This window comes from Halichoeres trimaculatus, unplaced genomic scaffold (assembly GCF_033239565.1).
Source record: "Halichoeres trimaculatus isolate MK-OKI-2021-1 unplaced genomic scaffold, fHalTri1.1 fHalTri1_scaffold_18, whole genome shotgun sequence".
Classification (NCBI taxonomy): Eukaryota; Metazoa; Chordata; class Actinopteri; order Labriformes; family Labridae; genus Halichoeres; species Halichoeres trimaculatus.
In genome coordinates, this window is record NW_027437196.1 from 15,748,812 (window position 1) to 15,775,501 (window position 26,690).

General features: G+C 42.4%; 1 protein-coding gene across 4 annotated transcripts in view; it reads left to right on the forward strand.

Moving 5' to 3' along the window:
* Positions 1 to 4,952: 4,952 nt before the first annotated feature.
* neto1l (neuropilin (NRP) and tolloid (TLL)-like 1, like) overlaps positions 4,953 to 26,690 on the forward strand; it is a 101,799-nt gene continuing 80,061 nt past the window's right edge. For 3 of the 4 annotated variants that reach the window (XM_074693666.1, XM_074693668.1, XM_074693667.1), the window contains exons 1-4: positions 4,954 to 5,715; positions 6,457 to 6,513; positions 6,616 to 6,750; positions 7,111 to 7,359. In XM_074693666.1, the coding sequence (XP_074549767.1) occupies positions 5,688 to 5,715; positions 6,457 to 6,513; positions 6,616 to 6,750; positions 7,111 to 7,359 (469 nt within the window). In that variant the 5' untranslated portion in view covers positions 4,954 to 5,687. Of the gene's footprint in view, positions 5,716 to 6,456; positions 6,514 to 6,615; positions 6,751 to 7,110; positions 7,360 to 26,690 lie in introns of all 4 variants that reach the window. The other variant, XM_074693665.1, reaches the window with a different exon arrangement.

Sequence of the window (26,690 nt, forward strand, 5' to 3'; positions counted from 1 at the left end):
ACACCTGTGAGACAGCAGGTCACTTTTTCCTTCATGCCTGATTGTATAGACAGGACAGCAGATTGAGAAATACACAGAAGAAATGTGAAGACAAAAGATCTGCTGAAAAGTCTGAAAAATATAGCCCTCTCACATATGTGCCTCTGAATACTGTAACTAGAGCAGAAATGTGCAGAGCAGGCATAGCGATTCAGCAGACGTTTAGGTTCATAGCCAGTGCAGCTGGCCCTCATGGGCTGAGATTAATTGCTGGATGGATAAAGCCACAGTGATTGACAGATGAGTTGCAGCATTGAGGAGAGAAGAGAGAGATGAATGTGGAGCAGTTCAAAGTGAAATTAGCATCAAGTTCTTTGAATTCCTCAAAAGAAATATGCTTAAATCAGACATTTGAAGTTTATCTTGTAAAGCGTGATTTTAGCTTGTGGGAAGTTAGTGCTGAGTGATTTCTGTATTTCACAGGTGTCTGGTTTTGTTCCAACCTTGTGTTCTCCTGGAGTCATTTTAGCATCAGTTATGCAACCACACAGAATTACACACCCATTTGGGATTTCTTTAACTGGGGTTGTGTGGGCCAGTGTACTACTGACTTATCTGTAACCAGTGTGCTGCTAACAATGGATGGTGTTATCACAGCTCCAGTTAAATGAGCCATTCTGTTGACTTCTGGGTGTTACATCTTGATGAGGTCATTGCATATGGATCTCCAAACTGGTTTCACCAAATTGGAGGGGCAGGCCTCAAACATCAATGTCTGCCAATTGTTCTGCCCCTGACAGACCTCCAGAGGGCTGGCCAACGGTAGCTAAGACAAAGCACAGAGGGCTTCCACACTGGCATGGTTCTGATTCTCAGAACACTGGTGTTTTCTAGCAAACCTCCCCACATTCATACCAGTTTGAGCAAAAAAAAAGTGGGAGGGCGTTAAACTGTGTTTCTCAGGTGGAAGGAGCTGATGTGAGAACGGCATTGCTCGAGTTTTCAACTCTATAAAGGACAGTATGAAGTTTTAATGCGGTCTAATTTTTTTTGATCAACATGTAGCAATCAGAACTCTGAGTTCTACATTTCTTTTTCTTTCACAACATATCCAGCAAGCTCTTAAGTTATTGTGCACTGTTTTTACATATAGAATGGTTGAGAGAGAAATGTTATATAACAGTTTGTTAAACTGTCTTAGTAAGAAATGTGCCTTTTAAATACCTTTTTTAAATGGAACTGAAAAATAAAAATGACCAAAAAACGTCTGCTTTAGTACAAAAAAGGGGCATCTCTTTCTTAATATGAGATGTAAACAAAGACAAAATAATAAAACAAACATGACTTTATATAAATCTTCTGAACATGCAGCAACACTCTTAACACTCTTTTGGTTCCAGCTGTGAACCAACTTTTCTAGTTCCAAACTTATTCATTCATTTTTTTATTTTTTTTTTCGGTACAGGACCTGGCACAGAGCGGAGCTGATGTGAAAGCCTTAACAGAGACTATAATAAAGGTTTTCTAAAGCACCAGAGTGAGGAAAACTAGATTATTTTTGAGCACTAAAACATGTAAAGCTACAATGGGGGCACAACAGGATCAGTAAAACTCCATAAAAGAAATGAAAATGAAAAAAGCTCAACATCCTCTCGTTAAAAATCTTCTTTTTTTCCCTCACATATCTTTCATTTTTATCATGACATATTTCTCAATGCTTGATAAGCAGGGATGGGTACCTTTCACATTTGAAACAATACAGTACCAATGCCCGATACCTGGCAATCGATACCGCTACTCAACGGTACCACTTTTCTGTACGTTTTTGTGTTTATTTGGTAAAAAAAAAAATCAATTTGTTTAATAATGTTTTTTTTCTTCAATTTAACATATTTATTATTCTATATAAAATCTTGCAATGCTGTGTTCGCGTCCAGCATGGAAAATCGCCTCCTCTTCCACTCCCTCACAGTCACAAAGATGCATTTAGGTAGCGACACATGGTACCTTTTGGTTTTGGAATTCGGTCAGTACCTATAAAAGTATCTAATTTGGTACCCTTCCCTATTGATAAGTTAGGTTGTGATTTTAAATTGATCACCTGCTGTACCTGTTACCTCCACCTGTAGATGATCCAGTTGATGTTTTACAAATTATGGACCTGAATAAACACAAATGAGACAGATATGATGCACAATTCAAAATTACACACATGTAATTTGCTTATTTTTCTTAGTCTTCTCTGTTGTAGTTTGAATATTCTATGATCTGTTAAAATAGCAGAAAGAACCAAGTTTTACACTAAGCAAGTTTATTAATCAAGGAAAATTATGGTCAGGAATCATTAGTAAGAAAATAATCAACTGTGAATGCTCTGTTTTTACATTCTTTTATACATTTCAAAAAGACTGTCAAGCACAACATATTGTCTATTTTGAGAAAATGACATTCTCAAATGCAGCCTCTATGTGCATCAGATTTTTCTTACACTTCCCTCAATTTTTCAGAGAAGAAGTTGGTTCAGCACTGTTTGGAAAGCGGGACAGAGAGAGAGCACAGAGCTTAAAATGGCATGCTGTATTGCAAAGCTAACAATGGCACCTCAACAAATACCCAGCCACATGTAGTTTATGGCCTATCATCTGATGGAATTATTTTCCCACAGGCTCCAGGTGCAGCGACAGGATAAAGGCAGTCTATCACCAGAGACCCCGACAGCTAATGCGGCATAGAAGAAGCTCAAAATTTACCCATAGTTGGAGCGCCACCCTTTTTTAAAAACATAACTGGCTCTAGCTTAATAAACTACAAGGCACCTTGAATGACAAATAAATGGTGTTTTTTGGAGCAACAAACTGCTCAATGCATCACTAATAAGGTTAATTTGAGTCCCAGTGGGCAGGAGGCATTAGCCTAAGTGTTTATCCGCTTTAGCCTTCTCCCCTGTTAGGCTGACAAAAAGGAGCAGTGCTGGCAGTGTCATTAGAATGACACTAAGTGGAAGGTGAATGCCCACTCCACTCATCAGGACTCAGCTAAATAAACCGGATGAAGCCAGCTGTTTTGTATACACTACAACAGATGCTTTCTGTGACTGTTAAATGTATGTTTCATTGCGTCGATTCCCAGTTTCCTCAAAACTTATTACAATTACAAATTTAGGTTGAGGCCAACACAGCATAGCAGTTATCTCCGGCCAGTATGGCAGACCTCCTTAATTAAAAATGGCAGACTTTGAGACTGCTGTTGAATGAATAATTTCTCCGAGATGCTCCCTCTGCCTCAGCACCGTTCAAACAGACCGTTTATACATGCCGAGGAGCTAAACCGGAGGCTGCTGTTAAATTCACCAGGGCTACTGTTGCATACAGTGGGCCAGATAAGCCTCATTTGAATAATTCCCATACAGCTCTGCTGCTTTATCTTAGAGTTTACCCATCACAAACGTGCACTGTTGTGCTTATAAAGTTGTTGGATGCGGCTGCTAATCAATAACAAGCTTTAGGCCCTGCATTGTACTTTGGTGCAGATATTATTGACATCCTCTCAGACTCTAAGATCTATAATAAGCTTTGCCTTTGCAGAGAAATTGACATTTTAAGTTCACTGCAGCTGAGTCTTTGTTGTGTTTGTGATTTTTTGGAGGCAGCCACCCCACACAGTGAGCTTTCCAGCTTCTTGGGAGTTGATTGTACATTTGCAAGAAAGTGACTGGCTGTGCTCCAGATCTTGTGTTAGGGGAGGATGAGGGGGGTTCCAAATCCCCAGTCTATTAAATCACTGTGTATAACAGATTACCACGGGCCTATTTGTCGCAAAGAGTTCTGAGATTTCCCATTCCCACGTGTTCTCAAAGTCAGCGGGACACTCGCAAAGCCTGCGTCACCTGCTGCAAAAAAACGAAAACTTTCAGTGTTATTAAGCAAAAGGGCCGATCACCAGGAGAGGATGTAATTAAGAAGAGGACGTCAGAGAGTCTTTATCTGAGAAATCTCAAGAGGTTTATTGAAGGAAAAGACACACAGAGGAAGAAGAGGGAGGACAAAGTCATTGCACTTATATCTGTCATGGGAATAACAGCATTGAATATCACAACGGTTCGTTATTAATATATTTTAAGCACATCCAAACGTTAAACAGTGGCATTAAACTTCACAGGGGAGGGGGGTTGAGCTGGAGATTGCCTCTGCAGCAACAGTATCTGAAGATGGATATTGTCTGCAGGATGCCAAAACTATTTTGGGAGCCAGAGCCCCTGACTTGTCCCTAGGCAGCCTCTGATCCGCTTTGTCATCAGGTGTGAAAGCAGAACACATCCTGACACTTACAGTTGAGAAAAGTAATAGGTTTCAGTCCCTTTTTTGAAAGAGAAGAACAGTGCAACAAAACCTTTCAACTTTTTTTCTTCCTCATCTTATTTTTTTTTTCTCATTTGGTAGAAGTTTGACAAGTGGGTGAAAATCATTAAATGTAATCCTTGATAACCTTGAAGTAGATGCCAGACAGTCGAATCATACTCAAGGGCTTTCGCAGTATTTTGGGGTGAGCCCCAGCTGAGGAAAATAAGTGTTGTGATGCTTAAGGCTCCAGTTTTATCAAAGCCTTGACACTGCCTGACCGAAGCCTGCTGAAAGATGCTTTGACGCTGTTTTACTTAATTCTGTAGGTTTCCCATATTTGATAACGCTGATAGAGCTCACTCTATGACACACACACGTCCATTTTTGCTTGTTTATTCCATTTCCTATCTCATTGCCTTTTCTGCTTACCTTTCCGTTTCGGTTGCGCGGCGGATCCGCGAGCTGAAATGAGTTCTGCAGCGCGTGCTTGTTGTTCAAACACACGTAAATACACACTGACGCGCACACTCATTTCTTCTCTACTTTTTCCTCGCGTATGCGTAATTGTGTGTGGTGCTTGCAGTCGTGTCCAGAAGAAGTTTCCACAGCGTGCGTCAAAAGTGCGTGAGGCTTGTGGCGCATTGGACGGCTGTAGAGTAGAATGAGCGGAAGGAGAAGGAGAAGAAGGAGGAGGAGGAGGGAGATCATACATTAACTCTTGCTGGCTGCGGGGACTCTCCAGTTGATAGAAGCCACGCACGAGGATGCACTCAGTGCGACACTGTCTGTTTTTGTTTTTGGATTACGAGAAATGAAAGCCAGACGAAAACTGACTTAATATTTTTTTTCTTTGGCTGCCCGGTGCTTTCAAAAGGATTTTACGCACCCAAAGAGAGTAAAGAAAGCGCTGCAGAGATGAGTGTTGCGTGGTTTTTCATGCTCCCTGAGGATCCTCTCTCCTGATAAAGGGACAAAAGAGGACAAAAACAAGGCTGTCCATGATATTTTCCAAAAGAAGATTGCAAAGGTGGAGCGATTAGAGAAGGGCTGATGACGGGACTATTAATCCTTTCAGTGCATCAAAGGCACCAAAGGGTATTAGAAACGCTTGGATGGAAATCAAGCGCGTGTTTAGAACTGTTTTTGGTTCTATATGAAACTGGTGATTAGTTGCTCTGACTCACCTGAGAGGATTTTTTCCTTTTACCTGCAGATTTTCTAAAAGAGTTTATTCTTTTTTTAATCGTCGAAAGGTATGAGCGCTTTCCCGGTGTGAAAACTCTCATCTCAATCTTTTTTCCCTCTTCAAGTATTCCCAAATCTAAATGGAATTAGTTGAGTCTGAAGCCGTTTGTGAAAGGAACAGACATGGTACATGGGCACAGCATCCCTCACGGTAAGACATCTGTATTCATCAGCTAAGGCACACTTGGTTAATGCTTGATTTCATCCTAGAAGTACAGTAATCCTTTAATCGGCGTTAAAAGACCCCAAAATCCGAGCAACTGAAACAAACTACAAACAGAAAGTGTTCTTCTTAGATAAAAGACATATTCGGAAATGCTATAACCTACCAGACGAAACACCTAACAACCTGTAAACTCACTGCTGAAGGTCAATGCCTTAAAGTTTTCACATTTTTCTCACCATTTTATCATTTATCATGTGAAGATAATGCTATTTGTGAAATTTCATGTGTAAAACATGTGAAAACAAAAATCAAAGTGTAGTTAAATACTTGTGTCAGTTTTAACTCTCACATTTTGAGTTAACATGCAGGCGCTACATCCAAACAGCCAAAGTTGGAAGCATTGGGCTCATTTTCCAGGCTTTTTGAATCTTTTCCCAATATAAAATATTTCTTTTAATATTTATTATGAATGTTGTCCTTAAAGGTAACATGAATGTCTTCTGTCATAAATGTCGAAGGCATGGAGTGTTATGTATCAAGCTCTTTGAGGTTAAAAAGCTTGGCTAGCGTTAGCACAACTAGCTACCTGGCTCGTGCTTTTTGCTAGCTCAGCCATCCCCAACTGAAATAAATCTGCCCAACAATTTGAGAAAATGATAAATTTATGACAACATTTTCAAGACACATTCCACTAATAGAGTATATATTTTTTTTCTGTCTTTACAGTTGTTGCAAGTCTTCTCATACTTGGGTTGTCTGGGGCAACAAGGAAGGATACAGCAGGTAATCTTCACCTCCACAACCACCTATATCTTTATCCTCTCATCTTCCCTTTAAATCTTTTGTGTCTGACTTCCTCCCCTTTTTTTCTTCTTTGTGTTTTAGTGAAAAACAATTCTGGAGTAAAGCCTGCTGGGCAATGTGGAACGTGGGTGAAAGAACCAGAAGGAGGGATCTTTACATCTCCCAATTTCCCAAACAAATACCCCCCAGACACAGAGTGTGTTTACATCCTTGAAGGTAAATGAGCTCCTTAAGCACAGTGGGAAATGAAGGTGATTCAAGAAACTAAAGCTGTTGAAGGGTTTACTGGAGCTGATAAATCACTGTAACTTTGTAGAGAATGATTAGATGTATTGACATTTTAGGTCATTATTGTCCAAATTATTGGATGATGAAGGATTAACCAGTGCAGAAGCTTGTGAAAACCACAGCTCTGGTGTTGAAGAGATGAATTGAATAGTGGCTAAATTTGGAGCTGTGTATTGACCGTGTGGGCATGCTGATAATGAAACAGGTTGAGTGTTCATCAATGAAAGCATGAGTCATATCTTACTCTACTTTGTGCCAGTTTGTAATTATTTTTAATGTGTCTTCCAGCTCCCCCGAGGCAGTGTATCGACCTACACTTTGAGGAGAATTATTCCATCGAGTCCTCTTGGGAATGTAAATTTGACAACATTGAGGTTCGGGATGGACCGTTTGGCTTCTCCCCAATGCTTGGACGGTACTGCGGTCAGCAAAGCCCGCCTGACATCAGGAGTAGCGGCCGATATCTGTGGATAAAATTTGTAACAGATGGTGAACTGGAAGCTGTGGGATTTTCAGCAAATTACAACTTCACTGCAGGTAATTTTTTTTCCGTGTTTACCTTGCTGCTCTTGTCAATGTGTTTCTTTCTTTGTAAGCATTTTGAGCTTCAAGGGTCTAACAGCTAGCCTCCATATAATAGCAAAAATTATCCAGGGAACTTGTCCTTGTTGGAGCTTCTAGCAGTTGTATTGATCGTCTCTGCACACTCTCAGTATTTCTATCAGCAACACAGCGTCATTGGCTGGGACGCTCATTTTGCTTGGCTGTTCTCTCCATGTCAGGTAAGATGTGGAGCAGTGTCAGATTCTAATACAGTTCAGCAGCAGCTCTCCTCAGTTTACAGTGCTGGAGGAGGCCAAGAGAGAGCAGGGGAAAGTAATCAGTATTGTCAAACATAATTGTAGCAATTACACTTACATGTTAAACCTTGACTTTCTTAATACCCTCATCTTTATTGAGGCAGTATGAGGATTCGATGACAAGGAATCAGGGAATAGCAATGATTTAATATCCCCTCACCTTCACTTCACTGGGTTTAATAACACTGTCAGCTGTGTGTTTGAAGCTTGAAAGGCACACTGCCACGAAACACGAACAGTACGTCAATTTGTCCCCACATCTACTGTACCCTCAGGGATATTTTACAACTGAGGATTTGAGTGTGCCATTGTTTATGAGATGATCACTTACACAGAACATTGACCTTTCATTCAAAAATCATGCTACAGGCTATTGAAGAGAATACTACTGAGGCAAAGAGGGACTATAGATTTATCTCCAAAGCCTTTGTGAGTGGGCTGTTATCGAGGAATCAGCATGTGGAAGCTCTTCATGGGTACTCAATAGGAATAAACTACACTGAGGAATCAAGTGAGGGGCTTTCTTCCATGGTTTATTGCACCAAAGTACTGCTATCTCTATAAGCTTTGTTGTGAATTCAAAGAATACAGAGGTAAATCAGCTGTAGCTCAGTAAATTCTGAGTGAAAGTGTCAAAAGTAATTTCTTTCCTGTGTAAAATCCAAAAGGGAGTGCCAGAAGAAACTGACATAGTGATAGAAAAAACACACAAATCAACAAATATTTCAAGAAGGTTTCAGACATTTCTGTGCAGAGGCACAATCCTTTGGCAGTGTTAAATATATCAGTTGCCTTGTCAAACTCAGTTGTAAGTTGCACATTTTGATGATGCTCTTGCAACATTGCTGATATGTTGCTCAGTGCTCTGGCAGCAAAGCCAGTGCTAGCAGGAATCACTTTGAAACAATAATACCATTGGGAGGAGGGCATTTTATCCTATGTTGTAAGAGTATTTCAACATATCTGGGAAATATTTCCTCCGTTTTTTAGGTCTTATACCTTTAGTTAAAGAGAAACAACTGATTGTAACTAGAGTAGCTTTGCATCCGAAAACCTTTAATACATAGACTCCAGGCCTGGCTCTTTTGTTTGTTGTTGTAGTTGACACAGAGTGTTTTATTCTGAAATCAAACAGTTTTGACGTTGTTTTAGGGCCTTACTTCCTGCCCTGATCACACCATTCTTTGCAAAATGATGTGCATTTCATTGGGCTCTGACAAAAATAGAGGTCTTGCTATGACACACAGTTAACAGAACAGAGACGGACAGGACGCAGATCTGGCAGAACTGAGCAGCTAGCATTCCAGTGATCACATGCAATTTCCAAACAGCATTTCTCTTTTTCAGTCTGTGGTGATAGTTCCTCATTAGCCACGTTTACATGAGGAGTTTTTTGTCTTTCTGAATGGAATCTTTCTGAATGACTTGTCCGAAAACAATAGTATACATGGAAAGGAATATTCCAATCTCTGGTCTACATGCGGCGCTATAATCAAACAGAATACTCAATGGGGCGTCCGCTGAAAAATGTAAACATCACATGATTTATCAACAGTTTTTCTTATCACGGTATTGCAATACTCCATATAGTGAGTGCCCGTCCAGTCTTGAAATTATGTTCATTTCTTCAAAGTTTGGATCAAAAACAAACTTTCCTCCAGTGCTGACTGCTCGCCGCCATTTTTAAAGTTGAGGAACGTCTCTAGTTGCGTCTTACGTCATATCTGAGCATGCGCTGAAAGAACGCACCCTGACAACTTTCCGTCTGAGTGGATACATGATACCTCAATCGGTTTGGGGAAAGGAAAATTCCACCCCAGTGAAACGTATCAAATGTCTATTTGGATTGGCACTTTTCTTTCGGAATGAGGTGTATACAAAGGTTAAATTCTTACCGTTAAAGCAAATAAACCAAATGCAAGCTGAATATTTGGGTCCATGTATACGTGGCTAATGATGTATTGTAAAGGCAGGGATGTTGCTGTCAAAGCCTGTCAAATTTCACCTCATAGCGCCATCTCACATATAATTTTCTTGATTCCTTCCTTCGTCGTTTTGTTGTTTATGCGTATGACTTTGGCATGTGCAAAGCACTTTGCACTCTCACTATTCAGCTTTGTTGATGTGATGGAACAAACAATAGAAAGCAAAGAGAAAACTCAAACATGCTTGACTTGCTGTTAGGCCTCCTGGATGTTTCCTTGATTTTCATTCATTTTGGCACAAAACAGAGGACGATTGTCAGCGTTGATAGATCCCGAAATAATGCGCCAGGCTCTACTTAAATGCATGGTCTGACCTCGCCAATAGTTGTTGTTTCTCAGTTCCATCACCAATTCTTTCTGAAGTATTTTCTCAGGCTGGAAACAAAGTCAACACACTGAAAAGGGAGTCATGGCCTGAAGCTGGCCTGTAAAAATTGGTGTTCCTCCCAGAGTCTGTTTGGTTGTCGTATGATAGCTAATGAGTTCCAAGATTAGCTTTCCACAGTGACAAGAGAAAGGGTGGCACTTCAAACCTGGGTTTGATAGATTGGCCTAAAGAATGAAGAGGAAGTCTGCCATTCAGCGTGAAAATCTGATGTGAACTGTGTTTTTAATGGTAATATCTCTATTACATGCTTGGCCAGTTTCTATGATATTTAATCATAAATGTCTTTATGATATTAATCTGAAGTGGCAAGTACACAAGAATCATCACTGGTGTAACTTCCCAAATAAACATAAATATTCTGAAATACACATGCTGTAAAATGTGTTATTTCTAGCATTGAAAGCCAGAGAAAGCTAGTCCTGACCATATATCCACATTTATAAGTATTTCCTCTTTTACTTGCTTCTTTGGAGTCCTGTTGAAAATTTGCCAAAAGGAAAGAAGAAGCACTGCCTCTCGTCTTGATAGGAAATATCTGTGGCATTTAATTTACATAATTAAGGAAGATAAAAGTCCTGAACTCACTTGACTTGATACTCTCAAATCTGGCAGTGTGTATAGTGGTCTCACATCTGCAGCTGCTCTGCTAACCATGCTAATTCACACAGCTCGCTCTGCGCCCATGAATGGGAGAGAGAAAGAGAGGCAACAAAGGTGCTGTGATTCAGCCCCTCTTACTCACTTTCCTCACTCAGGAGCGTGGATATAAAAACTCCTGTGCCTCTTTCACATTCTGCCGGTGTCCTTTCAGAGCTCTCGATGACTAATGCATAGAGCACAGCAATCAGTGAATGAAACAGCAGTTGGTATCTCACCATCTCCGATGACGTAGCATGCTTGGGAGCTTCAACGTAGCACTTTAAGTCTCCAGATGTTATTCCTGCAATTTCAACCTTAATGTTTCACTACAAGAGTCGGATAATTTAACAAAACAACACATGGCTCAGAACAATGACTAAATGAACTAGATGATGTGATTTGCAATTAAGCTGTCAAACTAATTTCACCCAGATGCCTCACACTTGTCTTCTGACGTGTCAGAGAACTTTTACACCACGTTTTATTCACTTTGGAGGGAAATTAAAGCCAATAATTGTGAATCATACATACGACTGTGTTGAAGTAATTCAGCAGAGAAGACACAAGAATGAGGCTGTCTGGCACATTTCCCAGTATGTAATTACAATCCTGAAGAGTCAACAAGTGACTCAGCTACTTTAACGATTGAGAGTACCTTAGACTGAACTCAGGAAGTGTCTGCAGCTGTCAAATCTATGTAGGACAGATGAACCATAGTCACAGCTCAGGGTCACGTAGATTTGTCCATGCTTGCTCATTATTCTCAAAGTCAACTAAGTCAAAGGAATACCATCTTTTTCTTTTCCTCTTGCTTTTTCTTCAAGCAGGCTCAGCAGAAAAGCACAAGGAATAGAAGTGCTCACAACTTTTCTCTGCTGCTTGCTGTGGTATACCATGTCTTTTTTCAGTAATCACAACTTCAGTCAAAAACACTTTTCCTGATATTGTTTCTTTCGTGTTTGTTTTGTCTTCAACTGCAATGCTCAGCTAAGCTAACTTTTGCTAGTTTCACACTAAAATAAGACTGGAATGAAGAGTATCAATCAAGCAGCAACCTCCGGTCTAAGAATATGAGACAATGCCGAAGTGCTAAAATCTGCTGTTTCTCTAGTGTTCGCTTGAGGCTGGCTCCGGAAGTCAAATACACACCAAGCCAAAAAAAGCCATTTTAAAACAGAAATGTACCTTTTTTTTCAGCCTGGTTCAAAAAACGTCTCCTGTCTGAGTTGCTAATTTCACTATCGGCACTCACTGTACGGGGGGTGAATTTTTTTCTAATGCGGTCGTTCAGAGGATATTAAGATAGTGAGCTCCCCCAATAAGAGGCACAGCTAAGGGTCACGTGACAGCCGGCGCCCTATGGCTGTAGGCGAAGCCCTTGCCACTACCCATATGGCCGCTATAGCCGATGTGCTTCATTTTCCGTTTCAGAAACAGACTGGTGACGTCGGTGAGACTACGTCTATGTTTTATACAGTCTATGGTATCAATCTCTTTTACAACTAAAGCCCAGTACGTAGAGGCTTAAAAAGAGCACTTAAAAGCACGAGCTCCTGTGAAGAACTCATTAGTTGGGTTGATTTTGGTGCCTCTTTTAGGCTAGGTGATCATTTTTGTGCTTACTGATCTTGTCTTGTACGTTTATTGTTGGGGTTTACGTAGACAAACAACAACAACAAAAAAACATCCTGCCCTCTGAGTACTTGTCCATGAAAAACTTAAAAGAGCCTGTTTCATTGGCTTACTGTCAACTAGCTTGCCTGACACCTACCATCTTGCAGCAGTTAAAAGATTTCAAAAGTGCATATTAGAAATTTTCAATCTTGCTGCATGTACTCTTTTTTGCTTTAGTGGGTTGCAGAAAAGCGTGGCTATCATTTTGAGTCTGTTTCAGAACTAGATAAAAAAGTCCTCATAGTAGCTTTAAGTGTGTCTGAACCATTAATGAACAAGACTCTTAAAAATAGAGTTTCTGTTACTTTACCAGATATCCCTTAGTTGTACTTTAAAATAGTATGCAAAGCCCACTAAGGGCACAGCAAAAGCTCTCCATTGCTTCACAAACAAGTCCAAAAATAAAAGGCAGTTCAGCCAATTAATTTAGGGAAGCCAAGAAAAGAGCGAGTACACAGCAAACCATCCACAAGAAGAGAGGTTTGGGAAAGAGCCTCAGGCGCAGTAAGTCACAGCTCCATTTCAATTTGCAAAATAATTCCTGGGATGACTTTTATTTCTGTTGTCTCATCCATTCTGTCGCTCTCATTATTCTGCCCAAATATATTCATGATATTGAGCTATTGTCTCAGTGCCATGGTGAGGGATTGAAAGGAAACAAAGCACAATACCAGTAAGTCAAATTCAGCGGTCTGTCATCAGAGCTGAAACAGGAGGAAGCCACCTATTGTTCAAGGATCATGTCAAGCAGTCCTGACATATAATGTGAAATTAAAAGAAGAAGAGATTTAATAAGGAGGCACAGGAAAAAAATGCTGAGTTGTGGAACCATTGTGTGTATATTTCCTAGTGTTTGTGTGTAAGCTCGGGTGTTGGGGGATTTGAGCAGTGTTCTACTGCTCAGGTTGTCCTAGGGCGTCGTGACCTCACAGCCCTGTGGACTGGTAGATTAAGTGGTGTTTCAGCACCTTAAGCTGAAGCCAGAGCAAATAAAAGCTGCAAGTTCTCCCCCTCCTGTTCTGAGCTCTCTGATCACTCACTGTTTGCAGAGGCGAGGCTCAGCAGTGAGGCAGAGGCTATACAGAGACTTGGGGGTATGTGTGCATTCCTGTTAGACATGGACCTTTGATACAGCATGAAATATGAATGGAAAAATATCAACAATTGTACAGGAGGAGGTGTTCAGGTGTAATCTCTCTTATTCATTTAAGAATTTATCTAACAAGGTGTCATACAAGCATTTGTTGGGAACATTTTCAATTGATGAATCCGTGCTTTACATGTTTGTTGCCCGTTTAGTGCTGATAGGCAAAAATTGCAAATGTTTTACTCCAACCCATTCTGGTGCCATTTAAAAATGTCAATTTCAAGATGTTCTGCACCTTAGGTTTCACCTGTGAGATTTCAATGCAGCAAATAAATATGCGAAGAACACAAGTGGAATAAAAATAGACCTTTATTTTCCTGGAAGGAAACCATGGAGTGGAAAGTGGTCAGCATGCTGATCAGGCTCATATGTTTCCTGAGGCAAGCCTCAGTAGCTCTGCCACTTTATGCTTTCCACCATCAAGAATTCAGGCCATGATTGATGAATCCAGAATGAGGATGACACTGATTGATTGAGACACCTTATAGCCCAACCAGGCCCCAAGTGGACTGAGGATGTCTTGGACTTAAATGAGTGAGATGGCATTTAAGAATGCTGAAACAGGATATATGGGCCTATCATAAAGAAGGCTGGGCTATGAGATTGAGCTTTGATGAGCTCAAACTGGGAAATTGAAAATTGAACTGTAGAGACTGACTCTGCTGATGGAGGGAAACTGTATTGGGCAGCACCATTAGTGAGGCTGGATGGAGTGTTCAGTGATCCTCCACTGAACCTGCAGCACGAGCTCCTAGAGGCAACAGACTGTCACAAAGCAAACTGAATCCTTGATTATTACATATATATTTTTAATTTTAGTATAGAAGTGGATGTTTACTTTCCTTGAATAGGTTTACATGTGCACGCAAATAAGATTTAGACTACAAAGTGCAAATAGCCAAAGAGTTGTTGGATTAGGGGCTTCAGGGTGCTGTGTTTCTTGACCATAAACCTTGAATGAAAGTTGTTAAATATATGAGCCAGCCAGGACCAAACAAACACTGACAGTAAGAGATGATTTTCTGATGCTAGCACAGCTGCAAAGCTTCTTCTCAGTACAAGTGGAGTTGGAGAAAAGCTGAAATGTCATGTTAAATGGTCGTGGATGGGGAAAAAAAACAGACTTTTGGAAACATGAGGATTGATTCCAGTACTTTTCATCCAGTGGACCTATAAAGGCTACATAATGGACTGCATTTTCAACATTATATATGTGCATTTTGTATCAAAGACTAAATCTCCTGCAATAAATGCAAAATACGATTCTGTGTAGGTGGGGTTCTGCAAAACAACATGCTTACATTTTACTCATTTGATGGAGGCTTCAATTTAATGGCCGTGCTTTCACTCCACCATGATGCTGTCAGGTGAAGCACAAGCTAATTATCTGCTACCCACAAATGAACTGACACTACTGACTGATGACAGCAAAATTGATGTTTGGATTTAGATGGTTATGTTTTTGGTTTAAAAAATATTAAAGAGGAAGAGTACTAGCTAGACAAAAGTTGTGGTCTCCAGTAGAGGTGCTCCGATCAATCGGCCACCGATCATGATCGGCCGATTTCTGTTAAAAAGTCTGTGATCGGTGTATGCCGATCATCCCTTTTATCACCGATCACAAAAACTGATCACAGTTGGCTCGTCCTTAGCAGCCTCTGGCCTTTAGAGGCTCTGTGTGCAGTGTGGGGTTCCCCCTCCCTCTCCCCCTCCTTCCTCCACACTGCGCAGGCGCGCGGCGGCAAACTACAACAAAGATGACAACAAAGATGTCTGCGGTGTGGAACTTTTACACGGTCTGTGAGAGTGACGTTAAGTTTGCCTCCTGCAACTCATGCAACGAAAAAATCCCCCGAGGAGGAAGCACTCTAAAAGGCTTCAACACGACGAATTTAATTCGACATTTAAAGAACAAACACGTAACGGAATATGGCGAGTTTTCGAGGCTCACGGCAGAGAACGAGAAGAAGTCAGCCGGAGCAGCAACAGTCAGACGGCAGTTAAAGCAGCCCACGCTTGGCAACACTCGCCCGTATGAGGGTAACAGTCAAAAGGCAAAGCAAATAACCCGAAAAATCATCGAATTCATCGGTCTCGATGACCAGCCTTTCTCAGTAGTGGAAGACCCAGGGTTCTGCCGACTGCTCTCTCACTTGGAGCCCCGCTACGTGCTACCGGGACGTAAATATTTCACAGACGTAGCCCTGCCTGAGCTCCACCAGGCAGTGTACTCTCACATCGAACATCTCCTGAGAGAAGGTGTCTCATCCTCTGTAAGTTTCACGAGTGATATATGGAGCTCTGATGTCAGTCCTGTGTCCATGCTGAGTTTAACAGCTCATTGGATTGATGCAGATTTTCGGCTTCATAAAGCTGTCCTGCATGCCCAGGAGTTTTCTGGGTCCCATACTGCCGTAGCTTTAGCTGCCGCATTTGAGAGAATGTTTGAAACATGGCACATTCCAAAAGACAGGGTGCACGTGATACTGAGAGATAACGCCCGAAATATGGTGAAAGCTATGGCAGATGCTGGGCTACCAAGTTTGGGGTGTATGGCACACAGCCTGCAGCTGGCCATTCAAGATGCAGTGCTGTCACAGCGCAGTGTTGGTGACATTATTGCCAAAGGGAGACGCATTGTGGGGCATTTCAGGCACTCACCCTTAGCATATGCAAGACTTCAGAGTGTACAAAAACAACTCGGCCAGCCCACCAAAAGATTGCAACAAGATGTCAGCACAAGGTGGAATAGCACGTACTATATGCTCCGCAGCCTCCTTGAGCAAAAACGATCCTTGGGCGTGTACACAGCTGACTTTGAGCTACCTGCTACCTTCACAGCATTTGAATGGGAATTGATTGAAAACATAACAAAACTCCTGGAACCATTTGAAGAGCTGACCAAAGAAATAAGCTCATCAACTGCGTCTGCTGCTGATGTTATACCATCTGTTACGGCTTTAAAGCGTCTCCTTGCCAAAGAAGCTGCTGCAGATCATGGTGTGAAGACAACCAAGGCCATGTTGCTGGAAGCTGTTACCAAAAGATTTGCTGACATTGAAAAGGAACCCCTCTACAGTTTGGCGACCATCATAGATCCAAGGTGAGGAAACTATCATCAAATAATGACAAAAAAACAGTCATTTACATATACAACGTCAGTGGTTTGATTCTTTAGAGATGCAATTTTAATGTAATTTTTGTTTTCCCCTTCAAGGTACAAAGACAGATTTTACTCCGAAGGACTCAAGACCAAAACACACAAACTGCTTCTTGATCTGATGACCAAGGCCACTCACACAAGCCCAAACCAAGAACCTGCAGCTAACCACACAGGTGAGCCAGCAGAGAAAGTTCCACGACCAGGATCCTTGTCCTCAATGTTTGGTGAAATCTTGGCAGAAGAAACCATGCAGCAGGCTAATGCCAACATTACAGTACCATCAGGGATGATCATGTACCTCTCAGAGCCACCAATTACTCGAAGTTCATCACCATTGGAGTACTGGAAAACTAATAAGGAACGCTTTCCAGACCTTGCTAGAGTAGCAAGAGCTTACCTGTCTGCACCCTGCACAAGTGTGGAAAGTGAGCGCTTATTTAGCGCTGCATCCAACATTGTTGACGAACACAGGAATAGACTCATGCCTGAAAAAGCAGAGATGCTCCTCTTTATTAAAAAGAACCTCCCCACAATGCTAATCAACAAGTAAGAGACATTTAGCATTCAAAATGCTATTAAACTTTTGTGTTTTTCCCTGTTCAAAACCAATGCACTTTAATTTCACTTTTGCTGTTATCTGTTTTGAGGTCTTTAAGATCATACTAATGTTGTTTAAGTAAAAAATGTGCTGTTTATTTTATTTATGATCCGACCCATGATATTGTTTCTCTGGTGAATCATTAGAAAGGTTAACAAAGGTTTTTTTTTCTTTGACAATGCACAACAGATTTTGCTCATGCACAAAACATTCAGCCATGGTCTGTGGTATTTTTGATTTTGGAACTTATAGTTATATAAGAATGAACCCTGCATTTGACTTGAATGTATCCTTTTTTACTTGACATTTAAGAAGTTAAGCAATGCTGTGAGATAGTGTATTTGTTACTGAATTTGCACTATTTAGCCTGTTGAAACTAAGCCTTAATATCTGTTAAAGAATGTATTTATGGTTCCAGGTAAATTGAAAATTTTCAGTTTTCCTTTTGACTGAAAAACTGCTGCATTGTACCAGCTGTTTCTGTATTTTTTCCCTTTAAAGAAGGAAGTAAAACATGTTATTGTCTAAACTGAGGGTGTTTCATGCTTTTTTTTCCAGATCATGTAGCTGGTACCACTCATCATATCTAAATCAAAAATTTACACCCAATGTGATCGATATCGGTGATCGGCAGTGATCGGCTGTCATTGCTGATCGGTATCAGAATCGGCAGGATCTAACCTGATCGGAGCATCCCTAGTCTCCAGGGTTGGGAAATTTAAGTGGAAAAAAAAACTAGTTGCAGTTAGAGGTGGGTATCGAAAACCAGTTCCTGTTAAGAAAAACATGTTTGGATCCATAGACATTATCAGCCTCTATGCTTAACAATTCCCTTATCGAGTCTTTACGTTACGCTGGAGCTCCCGGACCTTACGTTGGCTAGTCTGCCACAGCTATCTTAGCTTAGCAGTTAGATAACAGCTTCTCGAGTATTTTTTTTTTTTTTTATATATATATATATATAAAAAACTGAGCACACAAAGAAATGAACATTACTCTCTCACACCACATTCCTATTCAATACATTCAACATGGTATAAATCTCTTTATTTACCAAAAAACAGTATAAACAAAACAGCGCTGCCTTGATGCTAATGTATAATGGAAATTGCATTGATATGCTAGAGATTAGATACATTGGTATAACTTAAACTTCAGAATAGAATGTTAACTTTTATCAGAGAAACATGTCACAGTCAGCCTTTTTAAACAATACTGAGAACTCTAAATGTGAAAATACTCACAGGCAAATGAAAAAAAACGTATGTTGCTGACTCCATAACTACGACAAGGTTCCTAACAACTGAAACATCTGCTATAACCACTTCGAGCCACAAGATGGCCTACTTCAGTCAACAACATAACAAAATAGTACATTAATAGCACATGACATGCAATTCTTTATTGTTTCTATGTATTTACCTCTTTAGATATCAACATCCAGTGATCACTTTCATATTTATTCTCTTCTGACTTCAATTAAATGTTATTTACACAGAAAACCTGTAAAGCTACTTTTCTTAACAGAGAAAATTCACAGGTGGAATTGATAAGGGAATCGATAAATAATTGATTCGATAAGCAGAATCGATAAGAGCATTGGTATCAATAAAATCTTATCAATACCCATCCCTTCTTGCAGTTCCTTCACCCTCCACTTGAGGCAGGCTGTTAAACAAAGGAATCCCAACTTGCTCTCTTGGTTCACAGCAGAAATAAACACACAGCCCAGTAAAAAATGTCGGTGTTTATTGCAATTCATGTTTTTCCTGCAACACTGAACATATTGTGCACTACAAACCATTCTTTTGTATGTGTACTGTCGGCCTGGAATCTAACACAGATCAAAGGATTTCACGAATCAGGTGACTGATGTCCCTTTGAACAGCTTAGATCTGCATAACTGGGAAACAGAATCAGTCAAACAAGTATTAAGTGCTATTCTCTGTCGTTTTTGACACCCTGTTAGTTCCAGTGAGTGTGTACAAGCTGTTTTACTATCCTTGGTGACATGGCGTTTATTTCCCATTTTCCATCGCACAAAGAAATAAAAGCTGCTAGATACAGATGGCAAATTGCAGAATCACAGCATGTACCAAAGTCCAAATAGACTTCCTATTGTTGAAACTGAGCTTGTGAGCTGTGGTCTGTCTTTTTCCAATTGTGATACCTCCCAACCTTAAATCCAATAAAACATTTTCAGAACTTTGTCCCACGCTGGTGCAACACCTAAGGCTCTGGGAGTAAAATTTCATTTTCCCTCGCCCTGGCTCTCATAGGTATTCACAAAGGAGCACAGAGGAAAGGTAGATGAAATTCATGAGTAGAAATAGAGAGAGAAATCTCCTGTGGTGCAGTTTTTCTGACGTTCTTCCAACATCTCTGTGGAGTGTGTTTGGCTGAATGAGCTGGGTGCATGTCGTCACTGCTCATAAATCACATAAAAAAGAGCGTCTTCCAATGTTTTGCTCTAATGCTTATAGTCATTAATGCTCCCTGCAGTGCAAGTCTCATTTTATATGAGTTTTCTCGCTTGTTCAGCGCTGCCTACTGTTTCTCTCATTGTTATGGCTCCGTCTTTTCTCTGCCGGGGAAGGGTGTAGGTGTACATTAGTCACAGAGTAGGTATTCTCCTCATGTGTAATGCAATTTCCCCAAAGAAACGCTATCAGCTGGAAGAGCTTCAGCAATGAGAAAATAACAGGCTCTCTGCTGGTGTTTATGTCTGCGATAACTGGTTTCAATGCCTTGGTCTTCCTGCGAGGATCCTTATCTGTCTTTGTGTCCTCGAGTTATAGTTGACCACACTCGTGTCATTTCATAAAGGGCCTCCTGTGCTTGCTGAAGAGACCCTTCCTCCACAGTGTCGGTGTTTGAGCGAAGAGAGATGGATGGAGCGAGTTAGCATTGCAGGCACACCTCGTGCAGCTGTAGAAGAGGTTGGTCGCTCCCTCTCTGCTCCCTCTCTGCTCTTCTCTCTGTTTTCAGCAAACACTGCCTTCTTTCTTCTCCTCTCCTCCTGCTCATACATATTCCTTCACCTTTGCATACATGTTGTAGATGCTTTCAGTCAATCTCCAGAGAAAACCCAGCACTACTCATATATTTACCTCACAGGAGGACGATATCACAACTGTCTTCCCTTTTTCACCACTTTGTGCAGCTTAAAAAGTTAAGTCAGGCTGCATGAACGCTCTGACATTACTAAAAAAGAAACAGTTGGAGAAAAGAAGTGTGGGAAAAAAAATCTGTAAGGAGATAATTCAGCAAACAAACCCCGAGGTAAGACAAACTTATTTGTTAGAGAAAACATAGGTGCACGATAAAATTGCTGCCAAAACTCTCTGCTTAAGAAATCCATCAAAGTTATAGCTCCCCTTCCTGTTTCTACTTTGACAAAATGCTCACTACAGTTGTACTTCTGTGTACTTTTCCCGCTGAGACTAAAAGATATTCTTGTGTTGTTGTTTTTTTTTCTCCAAACTCTAGATCAAACTTTTTTGACACACTCATGCAGCTGATAGTTATGGTAATGACATCCTGCTGAACAATCTTGCATCTGTCAAACGGTGTTGGGAGCAACATATATTAAAGAAACGTGTTACGATAATAAAATCACATTTATCTGTAACACATTACTTTTGCTAACTCAGTAATCATGTTAACGTTGCTGAAGAAGCAATTGTCTCCACGTCATTTAACTCTCAGCATAAGGGGAGGACAGAAAAACAAATCATCTGTCTCTTATTATGCACACTTGTCTGATCAATGTCACGTGACCTGGGTGACAGGTCACACTCAAGTGTAGGTACTCAGAGGAGAAAAATGAAGATGTCAGAGTGGCCCAATTCAGGTCATCTTTTGAGACTTAACTTAACTTAACTTTTTAAGCTGCACAAATACTTAGAATTTGTTGGACAAAAGGACAAAAATGTGACAATAAAGTTTGAACTGTGCCCAAGCTAGAAACATTAGGCCAGTCACGGCCTTGCTGCTCTCTATTTGTCCAAAATTTTAAACAAAAAATTGTTTCTAATAAAGGAAAAATCCGATCTCCCTTCTCACTTCGTTGGACAAGTCAATCTAGTCTTGCGGGACCTGATCGGGAAGCTTCAAAGAAGCTATATAGTAGCATTTCAAAATTACCTTCACTGGCACTGATTATCTCATTTCAAAGTGCGGATTACAATCGGGCATATTTCTAGAAAGCAGTAGCAATTGCTCTAAGACTGCAAAGGAAGCCCAGCTCCCCCTAAAATTTCAACAAAAAAGTGGTGATATGTACTGCTGTGTTTTCATTTCATTGACAAAAATGCGCTAGAATTCCTTCAAGTTTTGTTCAGAATCAGCTACCTATCACAGGTAACTGGCTCCACCTCCTTCTCATTCATCCCTGCAGCGTCTCTGCGCTTTTACACAGCCGGACGCTGAGCTTCTTCTGACTTCAGTGCGGAAGCATAGAGTGGGTTGTTTCATGGTGGAAACTGGACGGTCATTGGATTAACGCTGGGCTTTGTTCCGCTCATCGGACGCTCAGCGTCTCTGGGGGTCTATGAGGCAGTGGGCTGGCCTGGACGCTGGGCTTCTGCATGATGATTGGATGATCTGTCTGAGGCCGAATCCCTTTTTGATTGACAGTGAAATGAGCCAGTCAGCGATCTTGACGTATAACCCTCCACCGGAGCATCTTCTCAGTTGTTCTGGACTTTATACGGAGGCTTTATCAATCCCCAGCGAGTTCACCTTTCTTAAAAACGACAAGCGTTGTGTTTAAAGATTCTCTCTCTTTTCACCAATAAGCAGCTACAGCTACAGCTGCGGGGCTTCTCCCCCTGTCACTCACACTTACAGCCTGTCATAGTTTCACATAGCAGCTCCTAGCAAGCTTTAATGGAGGGTAGAATTTACGATAAAATAAATAAACAAATTTATGATGTAGGCCGGAAAAAAATGAGCTTCCCCTCCTTGGCTGACAAGCAACCGCCACTGCTAGAAAGGAGCCTTTTTCAAGATCCACGAGGTGGTTGAGGCACAACCTCCTTTAAGTTTTGTTAGTGAAAAGAAACTTTTTCATCACAAGACACTGGCGATATTTTGATACATTTAGCATGCTGCCAGGGCTGTAGCCTCTTTGACACATTTAACTGTGAAGTGCTGTTTGGGCTGATTTTACAACTTTTCTGTGGCCTTTTTAAATCATACAGCGTAAAGGTGAGATCTTGTGTAAGATCATAAAAAAAGGCAGATTTGCTCTGACATGTGAATTTCTGCGGGTTATCTTTTTTAGTTTGATTTACCTATGAAATGACAGTGCACTACCCTAACACTGATAAAGCATGTCTCAAATCAGAGGGATATTTATATTAAACATCATTTGATGGTGTTTTGAAGTAAAAACAAAAAAAAATACAAACAATTGAAAGTAGTTGTAGCCCTGGCTTTAGCCTTGAAAAGAATATCGTTGAAATGTGATTGGTTAATGATGAAGAACAGACACAGACAAGCCTAGGAGTATTCTAGTTTAAATATCTTGTGTTTTTTGTTATTTTTGTTTTCTGTTTGTGTATCCTGGGAAGAAAAGTCCAGGAACACCTTTTCCGGTGAACACCAGTGAATAAAAACACACAGTGGATGCTGAGCACTCAAAACACCCCAAAAATGGATGTTACCAGCAGAAAAACTTTGTTTCATTGTAAAACCAGGCCAAACATCAAAGATATTCAGTGTGAAGTTTTACGGAAAAAACATTAGAATCATAAGAAAACCCCAAAATCCCAGCGCTCTGGTGTATGTAACACTCTACACTTGGTCTTTAACTGTGACCTGTTACACTCTCTAGTGTTCCTGCACCTATATTCCCTTTTCATCCTGCCCCACTTCTTATCCACTCTACTCCTCTCCCTCCTCTGACATCACATCGTGCTCCTTCTTTCCTGCTCGGCAGAGGAGTCCTGGTACGAAATGTTCACCTGCTTATCAGACAACGAGCCCTCACTCCGCAGACAAAGCAGCCAGAGTTTATCGCTGTGTGGAACTTAACTCACAGGATGGCTGATATTTATGTCCTTTTGGTCATTCGAGCGGCTCCCAGCCAATTACCCTGCAGATCAATCAGGGGCTCTTTCTGCCTCCTGCCTCCTCTGTGGCAGTGTGTTAGCTGGACCTGCTGTTCTGCTGCAGATGCTGAGGGGGTCAGGGCGCAGATCTGTTGTTGCTGGAAGTTAGCACGCTGAGTGTTGTGGGTTTTTATCGCATGGTTGGGGATTGTGTGTTTATCTACTGTTCACACAAACACAGAAACATATGTATTGGTACCTGTGTGTGGATGCAGTGTGTGTTTATGCGAGTGTTATCTGTGCTTGGATCTTGGCTGTTTTCCATTTAAACCTCCTGCACAATTGAGCCACCCATTGTGTATTCAGTGTTTGCTACAGTGTACACATGGTGCATATGGTCCCTGCTCTCAGACCTGCATTAGAAATTAGCTGGCTTGTTGTAAGTGTGCTTTTTATCTCCCCCTCCCTTCCTTTGTAGGTATAACAGCTCGCCTAAGGCTCTTTGTTTCATTAGCCTATCACTGCGGTGGAGCCTCGGCTGTCACGCTGCGAGCCTGACTCTCTCCATTATGCCGTATTAGACAGCAATGAGATTGAGCTGTGTGTTTTATCTCTGCACACGTTGAGGCTTCAAGGCAATGAGAACGTCTTGAAGAATTATTCTCTCAGGAATTGACTGGAAAGGTCTTTTTATTTTCAGGAGGTGAATGATGTTTGTTTGCTCATCCTGATTTATATCTCAGATTCAAAGGACATCACAGAGCAGATTGTTCTCTGTGCTTGATGAGTTTTGCTTTTGTTTTTCTTTTTCTCATCAGGGGGATAACTCATTAGGGAGGTCTCGTATTAACACAAAGGGATAAGCAGTCTTAAAATAGCCTCATGTGGACTTCAAACACTGTTTTGTTTTGAACTACATGTTGCTTTCCAGTGTACCAATCAGTTATTCATCTAAGACATTTATTTTGGGCAAGCATGGTCAAATTTTCACAAATCTGACCAATCACCTGCTCTCCTTGTGCAAAATATTAGTCATAATAGGTCAACAGTTTTGGATGAATATCTGCGCGAAAGGTCTACTTAAGTTCACCCCGGTGGACGAGAGGGTAGCCTCCCTCCGCCTTCGGGTGGGGGGACGGATCCTGACTGTTGTTTGTGGCTATGGTCCAAATAGCAGTTCAGAGTATCCACCCTTTCTGGAGTCCTTGGAGGGAGTGCTTGAGAGTGCTCCGTCTGGGGATTCCCTCGTCCTACTGGGGGACTTCAACGCTCACGTCGGCAATGACAGTGAGACCTGGAGGGGCGTGATTGGAAGGAACGGCCCCCCCGATCTGAACCCGAGTGGTGTTTTGTTGTTGGATTTCTGTGCTCGTCACAGGTTGTCCATAACGAACACCATGTTCAGGCATAAGGGTGTCCATATGTGCACCTGGCACCAGGACACCCTAGGTCGCAGTTCGATGATCGACTTCGTAGTCGTGTCATCGGACTTGCGGCCGCATGTCTTGGACACTCGGGTAAAGAGAGGGGCGGAGCTGTCAACCGATCACCACCTGGTGGTAAGTTGGCTCCGATGGTGGGGGAAGATGCCGGTCAGACCTGGTAGACCCAAACGTATCGTGAGGGTCTGCTGGGAACGTCTGGCAGAATCTCCCGTCAGAGAGAGCTTTAACTCCCACCTCCGGGAGAGCTTCAACTGTGTTCCGGGGGATGTAGGGGACACTGAGTCTGAATGGACTTTGTTCCGTGCCTCCATTGTTGAGGCGGCTGATCGGAGCTGTGGCCGTAAGGTGGTTGGTGCCTGTCGGGGCGGCAACACCCGAACCCGCTGGTGGACACCAGTGGTGAGGGATGCCGTCCAGCTGAAGAAGGAGTCCTATCGCGCCTTTTTGGCGTGTGGGACTCCTGAGGCAGCAGACAGGTATCGACAGGCCAAGCGGAATGCAGCTTCGGCGGTCACTGAGGCAAAAACCCGGACATGGGAGGAGTTCGGTGAGGCCATGGAGAACGACTTCCGGACAGCTTCGAAGAGGTTCTGGACCACCATCCGGCATCTCAGGAGGGGGAAGCAGTGCACTGTAAACACTGTGCTCAGTGGAGACGGTGCGCTGCTGACCTCGACTCGGGATGTTGTGGATCGGTGGAAGGAATACTTCGAAGACCTCCTCAATCCCACCGGCACGTCTTCCTTGGAGGAAGCAGGGTCTGGGAATGATGGGGTGGGCTCGTCCATCTCTGGGGTCGAAGTCGCCGAGGTGGTTAAAAAGCTCCTCGGTGGCAGGGCCCCGGGGGTGGATGAGATCCGCCCAGAGTTCCTTAAGGCCCTGGATGTTGTGGGTCTGTCGTGGCTGACACGACTTTGCAACATCGCGTGGACATCGGGGGTAGTGCCTCTGGATTGGCAGACTGGGGTGGTGGTCCCCCTTTTTAAGAAGGGGGACCGGAGGGTGTGTTCCAACTACAGGGGGATCACACTCCTCAGCCTCCCTGGTAAGGTCTATTCGGGGGTACTGGAGAGGAGGGTCCGTAAGATCGTCGAACCTCGGATTCAGGAGGAGCAATGTGGTTTTCGTCCTGGCCGTGGAACTGTGGACCAGCTCTATACCCTCAGCAGGGTCCTCGAGGGTGCATGGGAGTTTGCCCAACCTGTCCACATGTGTTTTGTGGACTTGGAGAAGGCATTCGACCGTGTCCCTCGGGGAGTCCTGTGGGGGGTTCTCCGGGAGTATGGGGTGTCGGGCTGCTTGTTACGAGCCGTCCGTTCCCTGTACGACCGGTGCCAGAGCTTGGTCCGCATTGCTGGCAGTAAGTCGGACTCGTTTCCAGTGAGGGTTGGACTCCGCCAGGGCTGCCCTTTGTCACCGATTCTGTTCATAACTTTTATGGACAGAATTTCTAGGCGCAGCCAGGGTGTCGAGGGGGTCCAGTTTGGTGACCTCAGGATTGGATCACTGCTTTTTGCAGATGATGTGGTCCTGTTGGCTTCATCAAGCTGTGACCTTCAACTCTCTCTGGAGCGGTTCGCAGCCCAGTGTGAAGCGGCTGGGATGAGAATCAGCACCTCCAAATCTGAGTCCATGGTCCTCAGCCGGAAAAGGGTGGACTGCCCTCTCCGGGTCGGGGATGAGATCCTGCCCCAAGTGGAGGAGTTTAAGTATCTCGGGGTCTTGTTCACGAGTGAGGGAAGGATGGAGCGAGAGATCGGCAGGCGGATCGGTGCGGCGTCCGCAGTAATGCGGACTCTGCACAGGTCTGTTGTGGCGAAGAGGGAGCTGAGCCGGAAGGCGAAGCTCTCTGTTTACCGGTCGATCTTTGTTCCCACCCTCACCTATGGTCATGAGCTTTGGGTAGTGACCGA